Genomic DNA, 12500 nt, shown 5'->3' with positions numbered 1-12500 from the left:
ATCGCAGTCAATCAAGGTTGAATGTTTTATTATATACATTAAAAAAAATGTCCAAATATAGTGGAAATAGCATATCTATCTGCAAGCTCGAGCTGTTGACTGTTTTCACCATTTGCAGGATGATATCGTTACGTCATGTAGTATTGTTTTGTAGTCATCAGGATGATATCGTTACGTCATGTTGTACTATTGTTTTGTAGTCATCAGGATGATATCGTTACGTCATGTTGTAGTATTGTTTTGTAGTCATCAGGATGATATCGTTACGTCATGTTGTAGTATTGTTTTGTAGTCATCAGGATGATATCGTTACGTCATGTTGTAGTATTGTTTTGTAGTCATCAGGATGGTATCGTTACGTCATGTTGTACTATTGTTTTGTAGTCATCAGGATGATCTCGTTATGTCATGTTGTAGTCATTGTTTTGTAGTTATCAGGATGATATCGTTATTTGATGCCCTAGAGCGGTGCCCGTTGGGCACGGGCCTACTTGGAACGATGCAAGTTGGAAATGCATGCCCCCGTCCACCCAGATAGTATTATGTCTGTGTCCCTTTTATGCCCATATATGCAAGAGTTCTTTGTCAGGCATGCCCAAATATGGGCATGCCTGACGCAGACAGTCAGAATGACGTCAGAACAGGCCAGCTCCATATATGGACTCAGGGGCCCTGTCCAGAGCCTGTGCGATGCGTTGAGTGCTTGTAGATAACAAACAAAAAACAATCATAACTGCCCTAAACAAACAACTCATTATTGGATCTTAGAACCATTATTATGGCCAGAATTAAAAAGGGTGCCGATGAGAAATGCTGTGCAAATTGGTGTTGTTTAGGCGTGCATGGCAACAGTTTGTGTTGCGTGTGATTTCACACCAGGATATATAAGATGATGTGTTGTGTTGATACTGACTGTTCACATCGAGAGAGAGAGAGAGAGAGAGAGAGAGAGAGCGAGAGAGACTGGGAGACAGACAGACAGACAGATGTTGTGTTGGACCATTTCCAAAGCAGGAGGACCAAAGCGAGTCTATCATGCTGCTGTAACAGTGAGGAACAAACTGTATTCCTTTGGAGGATACTGTGATGGAGAGACCCGCAACAACATGGAACAGATGGATGTCCATGTCTTCAACACAGTGTCTTTATTCTGGAAGAAGTTACCTCCAGTGAGTCCTGGAAGAGGAGACGGTCACCTTGAGGTTCCATCCAGGGGCTTCGGCCACACAGCTGTGCTGATAGAAGATACAGTCTACATCTGGGGAGGAGGCTGTGGAGAGGAGTACAACAATGAGCTTTATGAATTTGATGTGGACGCCCACATGTGGTTGAAACCCAGCAGGGTTTCTGGGACTGTTCCAGAGGAGAGGAGTGGCCACTCAGCCTGTGTGTTGGAGAAGGTCATGTTTATCTATGGAGGATACAACAAGCTGACTGGATGGACTAATGACATGTACAAGTTGGACACCAGCACAATGTTCTGGACTTTAATTAACACCAGAGGACCTCCACCACCAGGTTCATCATCTCACTCTGCCACCATCATTGGGACAAAGATGTTTGTATTTGGGGGCTATGGGGGTCAGTTCTACAACACCATCAGAGTGTTTTACACAGAGACCGACCTCTGGATGAGCACATCTTCTGCACAGCTTCTTCCAGAAAGACGCTTTGGTCATTCAGCCTTTACCTACAATGGAGAGCTGTACATATTTGGTGGCGCAAACCAGAATCAGACCTTCAATAATCTATGGAAATTCAACCCAGAGACCTTAACCTGGAAGAAGGTTGAGCCCAAAGGGAAAGGCCCGGGTCCAATGGTTGGTATGTGCTGTTGCATGATGGGAGATCGTATCATCCTCTTTGGAGGTTACTCCAAACTTGGAGATCTCACACCCATAGATGAGCTGTTCATCTTAGACTTGAGTCCTACTCTTAAGACGTTATGTAAGCTAGCAGTTATCCAGTACGGTCTGGATCAGACCGAACTCCCACACAACATCAGGTGGGAACTGGTAGCCATGACAACAAACAGTGTGCTCACTGCCAACAAGGTCACTAAAAGAAGGAAAAAAAGAAAACATTGAGTCAACTACACCAGACCCCATGTGACCAGTCTATGACGTCACTCATGTGCAGTATGACATCACCACTATGACGCCTGTCATCTCCATATTTGGGCAGCCCAAATCAAGGTTGTAATGAATGTCCTGCTTCTGAATTATGCTCAATAAAATATAGGGTTTAATTTGGACTGAGCAAAGATTGACCTTAAATAGAGCTCTGAACTATGGCGTTCTTTACACCTCCTACCTGGGTTGCTTTTTCTTTTTTTTTCACCTTTTTTTGCCTGGCATTGTGTGTTCGGCCTGTGACGTCATGTGTGTGGCTAAGTCTATGGACTTTGTAAGACGTAAATGCTTCTGTACATCAACGTCATTTGCTAAATCAATGGCAAATGACGTAAGTGGGTGACTTCATCATGCATGATCATCATGATAATAAGCACCTCTCACTTCACACAAGTGTGATTTTCTTTTTTTAACCCCAGTCACATGCTGGTGACCCCTGACCTCTGTAGGACATGCTGGTGACCCCCTGACCTCTGTATGACATGCTGGTGACCCCCTGACCTCTGTAGGACATGCTGGTGACCCTTGACCTCTGTAGGACATGCTGGTGACCCCTGACCTCTGTAGGACATGCTGGTGACCCCCTGACCTCTGTAGGACATGCTGGTGACCCCCTGACCTCTGTAGGACATGCTGGTGACCCCTGGTGCCGACGCACCGCCCGTCCATCAGTTTGTGTTGCGTGTGATTTCACACCAGGATATATAAGATGATGTGTTGTGTTGATACTGACTGTTCATGTCGAGAGAGAGAGAGACAGACAGACAGACAGACAGACAGACGTTGTGTTGGACCATTTCCAAAACAGGAGGACCAAAGCGATTCCATCATGCTGCTGTAGCATTGAGGAACAAACTGTATTCCTTTGGAGGCTACTATGATGGAGAGAACAAACATGGAACAGATGGATGTCCATGTTTTCAACACAATGTCTTTACGCTGTGTCACGGGGCAACTGAACTACATGCCCCAAAAAGGCCTCTGCAGAGCCCTTTTTGGGGCATATACTGTAGTTCATATAAACAGGCCTCTCTCTCTCTCCCGATACTGCCAAAACACAATTCTCCTCAGCAAGTCAATCATCTGTAGTCCCTGCTACCCCCCCCCCCCCTCCCCCCCTGTATCTCTGTGGAGGTTAGCCCCCCCCCCCCCCCGTATCTCTGGGGGGGGGGGGGGGGGGGGGGATAGGGGCCACCAGGTCTTGATAAATAGAGACCATGTCTGTCGTCTATAAGCTGGTGATGATAATTCCCCCCAGGTTGAAGAATGCCAATTACACACACACACACACACACACACACACACACAATATCTCCTTTGGCTGGCTCTGTGTGTGCGTACGTGCGTCCGTGTGTGCGTGCGTGCGTGCGTGCGTGACTGGTAAGCTTCCTTATCCCATACTGCTGAAGCATCTTGTTTACACTGTCACCAGGCATGGGAAAGCAATTTCACACACAGGCACGCACGCACGCACGCACGCACGCACGCACGCACGCACGCACGCACACACACACACACACACACACACACACACACACACACACACACACACACACACACACAATAAAAAGCCAATATGAAGCCAGACACACACACACACACACACCGTAGCAGTGTGATTCATGGTAGCATAGCATCCTGGGTCCTGGGTGTCACACAGTGGAGACCTCTGGTGCTCTTCTTTCAAATCCCATATCTGGAGGGACAGACGATTCCATTTCCACATCCGTGTGTCTGCGCGTTTGATTGGTCGGGGAGGAGGTTGGGGGGGGTCTGGTACAGGATAATGGCTCCCCATCTCTCCCCCCCCCCCCCCCCCCCCACATTTCCTATTCCTATGTACTTATCCCATTCTGATCTGAGATCAGATTCTAAAAGTGTCTTCTACATCCTGACAGTTTTCTGAAAAAGCTATGTTTCCATGTCAGTCGTTCTTCGATTTTTCAAAAATAGCAGACCTACAAGCTCGTAGCGCGCCACTCGGTGGCGCGCTACGAGCTTGTAGATCTGCTGTTTTTCCAATAGCTAAAGCATAACATGATGCTATAACACCAAAAGGGGTTCTCGCCCAAAATGGGTTAAATATACTGTACTATCAATAAAGGCATACAAAAATGGCCATATATTATGGGGCGTGTCTTGAATGTATACAGGGTTTGATGAGGCCAGAAGATCAACATATGGAATGAATTCTGTATACTGGCCATATATGGAGCGTGTCATGGAGGCGTGACGGACGCGAGATTTCACAGTAAAAACTCTGTGGTCGATGCATTACTGTTCTGGCCATATTATGGCAATTACAATACACGCTACACCAATAGTTCAATACAATGTATGTACTATGTACAGTGTACAGTGTGGCACAAAGGAGACCAAACAAACTAGTTACTGTATTTTAATATGCTGAAATGTACGATGAAGTGTACACTTCACTTTGTTTTATATAATCTCACGTTCATATTTAAAGGGGGTGTCAGTGATTTCAGTCAAAAACCCTTAGGTTTCGTTTTTGCCTTGGGACACAAGCTTTCATCCAATCAGGATAGAGAACAAAAACGAAACCTAAGGTTTTTTTGACCCCCAGGGGTTAACTGGGGACAGGGAGGAACTCCTTATATGGTCGGCACACTCTATAGTAGAGAGGATTATCACAACAAAACAAAAAAATAAGTGATATTTGAATTAAGTGAAATCACTGACTCTACCTTTAAAAACGCGACCTGTAAGGTATGAATATTCTACCCGAGTAGTGACTGACACCGTGTCACGGTTTATATTATTATATTATGTTCAAGTTTCAAATGTATTGGTCATTTAAAATAAACACCTTATACAATGTATTCAATGTATTTTTTTTGTTGTTTGGCAGAAGCCTCAGCTTATAATGCCAGCCCTTAAAATATTAAAAATAGCTATAATAGGATAGACAGAAAAACAAAACAAGCCTAACAAAACAAAGAAGGACAACAGATTATAATAATGGTAATAATGATAATAGTAATAATAAATGTCCCAAACTGGTCAATTCATTTTACATGTCTTGACTCTTGAGCTGTGTTGTTTTCGTCGACTACCTTTTTCCACTGAAGAAAAGTAAATGGAAACTAAATTAAAACTATGCTATGGTGACTAAAACTAAGACTAAATATACTGACAATTTCGTCAACAAATAAAAACTAGACTAAAATGTTAGGAAGGGACTAGTGGACGAGAGATCCACTATAAGTCATTTTACACTTGGTTGCATGCTGAAAATAGCAGATCTACAAGCTCGCACTGCGACGCATTGTGAGCTTGTAGATCTGCTATTTTCAGCAAGTGTAAAATAAGTCATTATGACGGCAACAAGGCCCGCAAAAATACATTTTAGTCGACTAAAACTAGACTAACACTAATGCATTCCAGGTGACTAAGACTAAGACTGTCTGTGTTTTCGAAAGACAATCAATGCTACACTATACATCCGTATAATCCTACTATAACAGATAAGAATGAATGAAAATCCTGCGTTCACATTTTAACCACATTAAGATATTTTTTTGCGGCTTACGTCTTTTATTGGTTTTTTGAAGGGACAGACAGTAGGCTGACAGGAAACGGGAGAGAGATGGGGGGGGATGACATGCAGTAAAGGCACACTGCGACAGTTACGCCACCGCCTGGGCCTAGATCTGCCATTTTTGAGGGGAAAATATTTGCTTCTGAGGCAGGGGGGGGGGTCCCTGGAACAACATATTTTTAGATGGGGGAGGGGGGTCCGTGACCAAATACAGATAATTCTGGGGGTCCTTGACATGAAATACTTTAAGAACGACTGACATATAGAAACATTATGTTTTTCAGAAGACATTTTGTAGAATAGACCTCAGGTCTAAATGGGTTCTGTAGCCTACATTCTACCCAAGAATCCACTAGGCAAAGCAAAGTAAAAAAGAACGAAAGTACTGACATCGTCTCAAGGTCAACTTTATTTAGTATGTGTCCCAAACGGGCACACAAATGCATATTTGTTTACATGCACGTCCCTGTTAGGTAACATTACTGTCAACCACCACCAGGGGGTGCTGCAATGCACCCTGACCAAACATTAGAGCCACTGGGCTGTATTTTGCGTGTCTTATAAGTACCAGGTCTTATTACCTATATAACTTGAGTAAACTAAAGACCTGGAGGCGTGATCAGATCAATGCTCTTTGGCCACTCAGAATAGCCAAATGGCATTGATGACCACGCCTCCAGGTCTTTAGTTTACTCAAGTTATAGGGAATAAGACCTGGTACTTAAGACACGCAAAATACAGCCCACTGTTGTGACTGACCGTTTTGCATTGAAGTCACATTACGGGGGTGATATGAGGGCCTCACATTAAGGGGGTGATATGAGGCCTAAGGGGGTGATATGAGGACCAGACCGTGGAGGCTCGCCATCAGCTCACGATCTTCTTTATCTCTCCACAATCTGCGATAATGATCTTCTTGGAGGGCTTATCATCTTGAGATATAGACGCATACTTCTTCACAATCGTCTTGATCACATCCATTCCTTCGACGACTTTGCCAAACACAACACACTTTCCATCCAGCCTAATATGGGAAAGAATGAATCAGAAGATCAATGGAAAAACTATTCCAACCTTTTTCTATAAAGTATATATTTTTTTAATGCCATGCTTTAAGTTATTGAAAAATAGCAGATCTACAAGCTCGTAGCGCGCCACTGTAGGTCTGCCATTTTTGAAAAATCGAACAACTGGACATAGAAACATGGCTTTTTCAGAAAACTGTCAGGATGTATAGAAGACATTTTTTAGAATCTGATCTCAGGTCAGAATGGTTTAATCACAGCACAGTCGTTTGCTGTGAGGCCTCTGCAGAGTCTACATACCAGTATAGTGGCTTTAAGGTGATGAAGAACTGAGATGTATTAGTGTCCGGTCCGGCGTTCGCCATGGACAAGAGTCCTGAGAGACAGAGAGAGAAACAGTCAGTGGTGAAAAGCAACCAAGTAAATGTGCTCATGTAATGTATACTATAAGCAACACATTCAAATACAAAATTAAAGGTATATTCAGTGATTTCACTCAAAAACCCTTAGGTTTCGTTTTTGCCTTGGGACCCAAGCTTTCATCCAATCAGGATAGAGAACCAAAAACGAAACCTACGGTTTTTTGACCCCCCCCCCCCCCCCCCCCCCCCCAAGGGGTTAACTGGGGACAGGGAGGAACTCCTTATATGGTCAGCACACTCTATAGTAGAGAGGATTATCACAACAAAACAAAAAAGTAAGTGATATTTGAATTAAGTGAAATCACTGAATATACCTTTAAGAAAATATACAGGACTGCACTCAATGGCCTCATGCAGTTACATGCACAAAACATTATTCAGAATGAATTCATTCATTCCGAACAGAGAATCATACCCAACCGTTTACATGGAACCTGAATAAAAGTATTCCTATTCCTCAATTATTGTTTACATGCCCAAAGCATTCAGAATATAACTTTGGACTATAGAGAGATGGCCAACTCATAACCGTTATCCCTTAAAGGTTTTATGACATTCATTTTCATTTATTTTTGTTTTTGTTTTTTGTTTTAGGTTTTATGACCTGAACTTTGAACATTCAGTGGATTTTCTGTGGTCTGAAGTTTCCTTTGGGGTTTGGAAGCCTTTTGAGCTACAATGAAAACAGGCAAAACAGTGAAAACAGTGACATCTGCTGGCAAATCCCATTGACATATATGGGATTTGCAGGATCTTACATCACAAACTGCCGGCAAATCAGAGGCCTGTTTGAGCCAGAAAACCCCAGATCACAGAAAATCTACTGAATGTTCAAGTTCGTTTTTTGGGTGCAATTGAGATTAGAAAACTGGTGTATTTGTATTTTGCTAATGGGTAAAATAGCGCATTTCTGCCATCCCTGCATGGACATGGACATAAAGCACTAAGGGCAGACATGTGTAAAATACTACATGTATTCCAAACTCCCAGTACCATTCGGAATAAAGTGTTTATATGGTGATCTATGCCGATTCAAACGGTATATACACACACCACCCCTCCAGACCGGAATGGTGATATTCTATTCCAATTGAGGCGTTTACATTGAGCATTTTTATTCTGATGTCTGGAAATGATTCATTCAATGATTCATTCAATGATTCATTCATTCATTCCGAATGAATTTCTGAATCTAAATGAGGCCAGTAGTGTGTCGATCTTCAAGTGGAATGCTACCCCAGGGGAACAGTGAGCGAGGCCGGGAGAACAGCCGTCATCTATACCACTGAGCAAAGCTTAACCCATTCTGACCTGAGATCAGATTCATACGAGGTTTCCACTGGACACACACTGGTCTGATTAACCCATTCTGACCCGAGATCACATTCTAAAAAATGTCAGTCGTTCTTCAATTTTTCAAAAATAGCAGATCTACAAGCTCATAGCGCGCCACCGAGTGGCGCGCTATGAGCTTGTAGATCTGCTGTTTTTCAATAGCTAAAGCATAACATGATGCTGAACACCAAAACGGGTTCCCGGTCAGAATGGGTTAAATATACACCGTACCTTCTGCATTGTGGTCCCGCTTGAAGTTCTCATCGTCGAACTTGTCTCCATAGATGGACTTTCCTCCAGTTCCGTCAGCTTTCGTGAAGTCCCCGCCCTTTAAAAAAAACATGGAAAAACAGCACGTTGACTCCATGATGTCCACACTAGCATTCTGTGTGCTGGTTTTAGTTTCCACTCATTGATGAGGAATAATCAAATCATGTCAATTATTACCTGCAAGATGAACTCAGGAATCAGCCTGTGAAAACTCGATCCCTTGTAACCAAAACCCTTCTCTCCAGTGCACAGGGCTCTGAAGTTCTCTGTGAGTGGAACAATAGTTAAGACACTCACATGTGTTAAGATACTGTGAACTGTGAAGTCATACAAGGTTGATGCTTGGTATGGTACTGTATGTGATGCAGGCATTGTAAGACCTTTTTTCCCCCACAGCCAATTTGACATGAAATAAATACAGATTAGATGCGTGTCCAATGCTAAACAAAACAGTTGCTATTGAGCTGTTCTCAGTGGAAAGATTCTACAACACCAAATGCAACTGAATCTCCAATTATTAGCACCTGTTGACTCTCTCATGTCAACATGATTGCCACGTAGCGACAGACAGAGTAGCCTAGTAGGATTACCTGCTGTTTTGGGCACTACATCCGCAAACAACTGCAAGAATAAGAATAAAGATAAATGACAGAAAGTAGGAAGAAATACTGAAATTACTTTTTATTCTCCTGCTGGCTATACTTTGGACCGTAACAATATTAAATGTTAAGCTTGTTTAGATTATTATGCAAGACTATAAGAACTGAAGACATAATACTCACTGACCTCAAAGGTTACTCTTCCTAATGGCTCCACGTCTGCAGTAATGTCAAAGTAAACCTTTGGGTTTACCGGGGTCTCAACACTGACCGGGGTCTCAACACTGACCGGGGCCTCAGCGCTGGCCGGGGTCTCAGCGCTGACCGGGGTCTCAATGAGGGTCTCTACAGGGCCACAGCTGCACATCAGTGTGCAGGCGGTGAACGCCAACAAACATAGTTTGATCCGGTTTGATAAGGAAAGCATCTCTGAACTGAAACAGACTGTGTACAAGTTGTTAAACTGCAACAACAACAAAAGGGTCACGTGTGTTTAATCTCTACGCATGGAACAATGCAAGCAGCCCATATATAGAGTTATAGATGGTAGTCCTGTTAGAATGTTAGCCACCTGTTTCCTGAGGAGCATATTATAATATACTTGGGGGGGAAACCATACCCCCTTTATGTGGGGTTCACTTCCTCCACACAGCTGATTGTAATCCCTTAACGAACGAGCACCATGTGATCTTGTCTTTTGACTATGGGTAAGGCAGAGAGCAACACATGTGGAAGTTGTCTTTTTACTATGGGTAAGGCAGAGAGCAACACATGTGGAAGTTGTCTTTTTACTATGGGTAAGGCAGAGAGCAACACATGTGGAAGTTGTCTTTTTACTATGGGTAAGGCAGATACAGCAACACATGTGGAAGTTGTCTTTTTACTATGGGTAAAGCAGAGAGCAACACATGTGGAAGTTGTCTTTTTTACTATGGGTAAGGCAGAGAGCAACACATGTGGAAGTTGTCTTTTTTACTATGGGTAAGGCAGAGAGCAACACATGTGGAAGTTGTCTTTTTACTATGGGTAAGGCAGATACAGCAACACATGTGGAAGTTGAGGGGAAATGGAAAAGGTTGAGCACGTTTTATTGAACTGTCATATAAAGGTACATAGAGGAAAGAGCACAATTGAAGGACAAAGTTAACCCTGAAACAACAACAGCGTTGCAATACTGAGTGGTAGGATCGAATTAAATAGCACTAGAAAATGTGGCATGATGTTGCACACTCTTGTACACAGTAGGTGGCGGTATGCAACTTTACGTTGGTTTGCGATCCGCCAAAAAAACTCAGAAGAAGAAGGTTCAGGGTTGGCTTGTTTTTCCTGTAAAGTAAACAAGTAAAAACAATATAGGTGGTTTCTCAAACTTGTCCTTGTCAAGGATCCCCACATTGATACAGGTACAGTATGGTACAGTATGTATCAGTGTTGGATTCGTAGACTGCCAAAAAAAATGCATTTTAGTCGACTACATCGACTGTAGATTTAGTTGACTAAAACGTAGACATTTGAGATGACTAAAATGTGACTAAATGGAACTCTATTCAAATGACTATGACTAAAACTAAATAAATGTTGCAATGATTATGTATATTTGGCTGTGGACTCCCATCAAAAAAAGAAACATTTTGTAGTGTTCATTTATGTTAAATATATACAGATGATTCAACAGCTTAAGCAAGATTTCTATTCATTTTAATCAACGCAGATCTACAAGCTCACAGCCGGACCCCACTTTTGAGAAGATTTATAATACTCCGTCAGTTGCTTAAAATGACTGATCTGACAATCTGTTCTTTTCGGCAAGCTTATGAAAGTTATGAACTATATGCCATGTGATCTGGTCTCCCATATAGGTTTTACTACAGTTTTTTTTTTTTACTTTTTACACGGTTGTGCTGTTTCTGACCATGTTTTATTGGGTTTCATTACAACAGGAGTTGTGCTGTTTTTACCTGACCATGTTTTATTGGGTTTCATTACAACAGGAGTTGTTCTGTTTTTACCTGACCATGTTTTATTGGGTTTCATTGAAACAGGAGTTGGTGAAACACACAGGCGACCCCGCTGACAAGAGGAACCTGAGGGGGGCTCTGGACGCCATGAAGGTGAGTGAGACGGGATCATTTCTTTACCTGGTTCATGCACCATTTTTCTTCCTTGTTACTCACTAGGTAAGCTAAGGTAAGGTCATTTTATTTACAAAGCGCCTTTCAAAACAACCGTTACAAGGTGCTGTGTACACAGTAAAATAATAAAAAGAAAACAAGAAAAACACAGTCAACAGCAAAACAGCGATAACAATAAGAAACAAAGCAACAGAATACATGAAAATGTATACAGTACAGGCAGAACAAGACTCAATAGAGATACTCACTATATTAGGTTCAAAATATTTACCATATAGGTGTGTTTTAAGCAGCTTTTTAAAAGTGTCAACTGACTGCATTTTTTTAATTCAGAGGTAACTCGTTCCAGAGTGTAGGTGCTATCGATGGAGAAGGCACGATCACCTTTTGTTCTTAGCTTGGTAGCAGGGACGATAAGAAGGCCTTTATCATCAGAAGACCTAAGTTGTCTTGTATAAACCCTAGGGTGGAGTATAGCTCTGTCAAATATAATGGCTCTGTCACTAATCACACTGTCACAAGCTATACATTCATAGCTGGACAAAACAAATCTAGTTTTCACACAGACACACACACACGCACGCACACACACAGACACACACACACACACACACACACACACACACGCACACACACACACACACACGCACACACAGAGCGGCTTACAGATGGTTTACAGTAGCCTTGCGACGTCGCCATGGAAATGATTCACAGCGGCTTCTTCTTCCTCCAAACGGCCTTTTATCATCGTCTATAATTGTGTTGCTCGTTGAAGGCGGCGGCCGGCGGGACACGTTCAGTACCGCCGCGCTCTCTGTGCCGTGATTTGCGGCGTGTTTTAACCCATTCAGGACGGCGGAACTCCTTTTGGTGTTAGCATTATGTTATGCTTTAGCTATTGAAATAGCAGATCTACAAGCTCATAGCGCGCCACCGAGTGGCGCGCTACGAGCTTGTAGGTCTGCTATTTTTGAAAAATCGAAGAACGACTGACATAGAAACATGGCTTTTTCAGAAAACTGT

The 12500-nt window shown here is 42.7% G+C and overlaps 2 protein-coding genes across 3 annotated transcripts in view; one reads left to right on the top strand and one right to left on the bottom strand.

The window, feature by feature from the left end:
* The window catches only part of vav3 (vav guanine nucleotide exchange factor 3), a 134344-nt gene that overhangs the window by 87486 nt on the left and 34358 nt on the right, over positions 1-12500 (top strand). For both annotated transcript variants that reach the window (XM_080793951.1, XM_080793952.1), the window contains exon 11: positions 11388-11456. In XM_080793951.1, the coding sequence (XP_080650077.1) occupies positions 11388-11456 (69 nt within the window). The remainder of the gene's footprint in view (positions 1-11387; positions 11457-12500) is intronic.
* Positions 6562-9772, bottom strand: LOC308335978 (peptidyl-prolyl cis-trans isomerase A-like; the record flags this gene model as incomplete). The annotated part of the gene is made up of 6 exons (XM_080793219.1): positions 6562-6718; positions 7020-7095; positions 8708-8804; positions 8924-9012; positions 9337-9367; positions 9533-9772. 6 exons carry the CDS (start codon positions 9770-9772, stop codon positions 6562-6564), a joined length of 690 nt encoding a protein of 229 aa, XP_080649345.1.

This window comes from Protomyctophum bolini (assembly GCF_963924005.1).
Source record: "Protomyctophum bolini genome assembly, chromosome: 21".
In the NCBI taxonomy this organism is placed as follows: domain Eukaryota; kingdom Metazoa; phylum Chordata; class Actinopteri; order Myctophiformes; family Myctophidae; genus Protomyctophum; species Protomyctophum bolini.
This window is presented reverse-complemented; position numbering and strand designations above follow the sequence as displayed.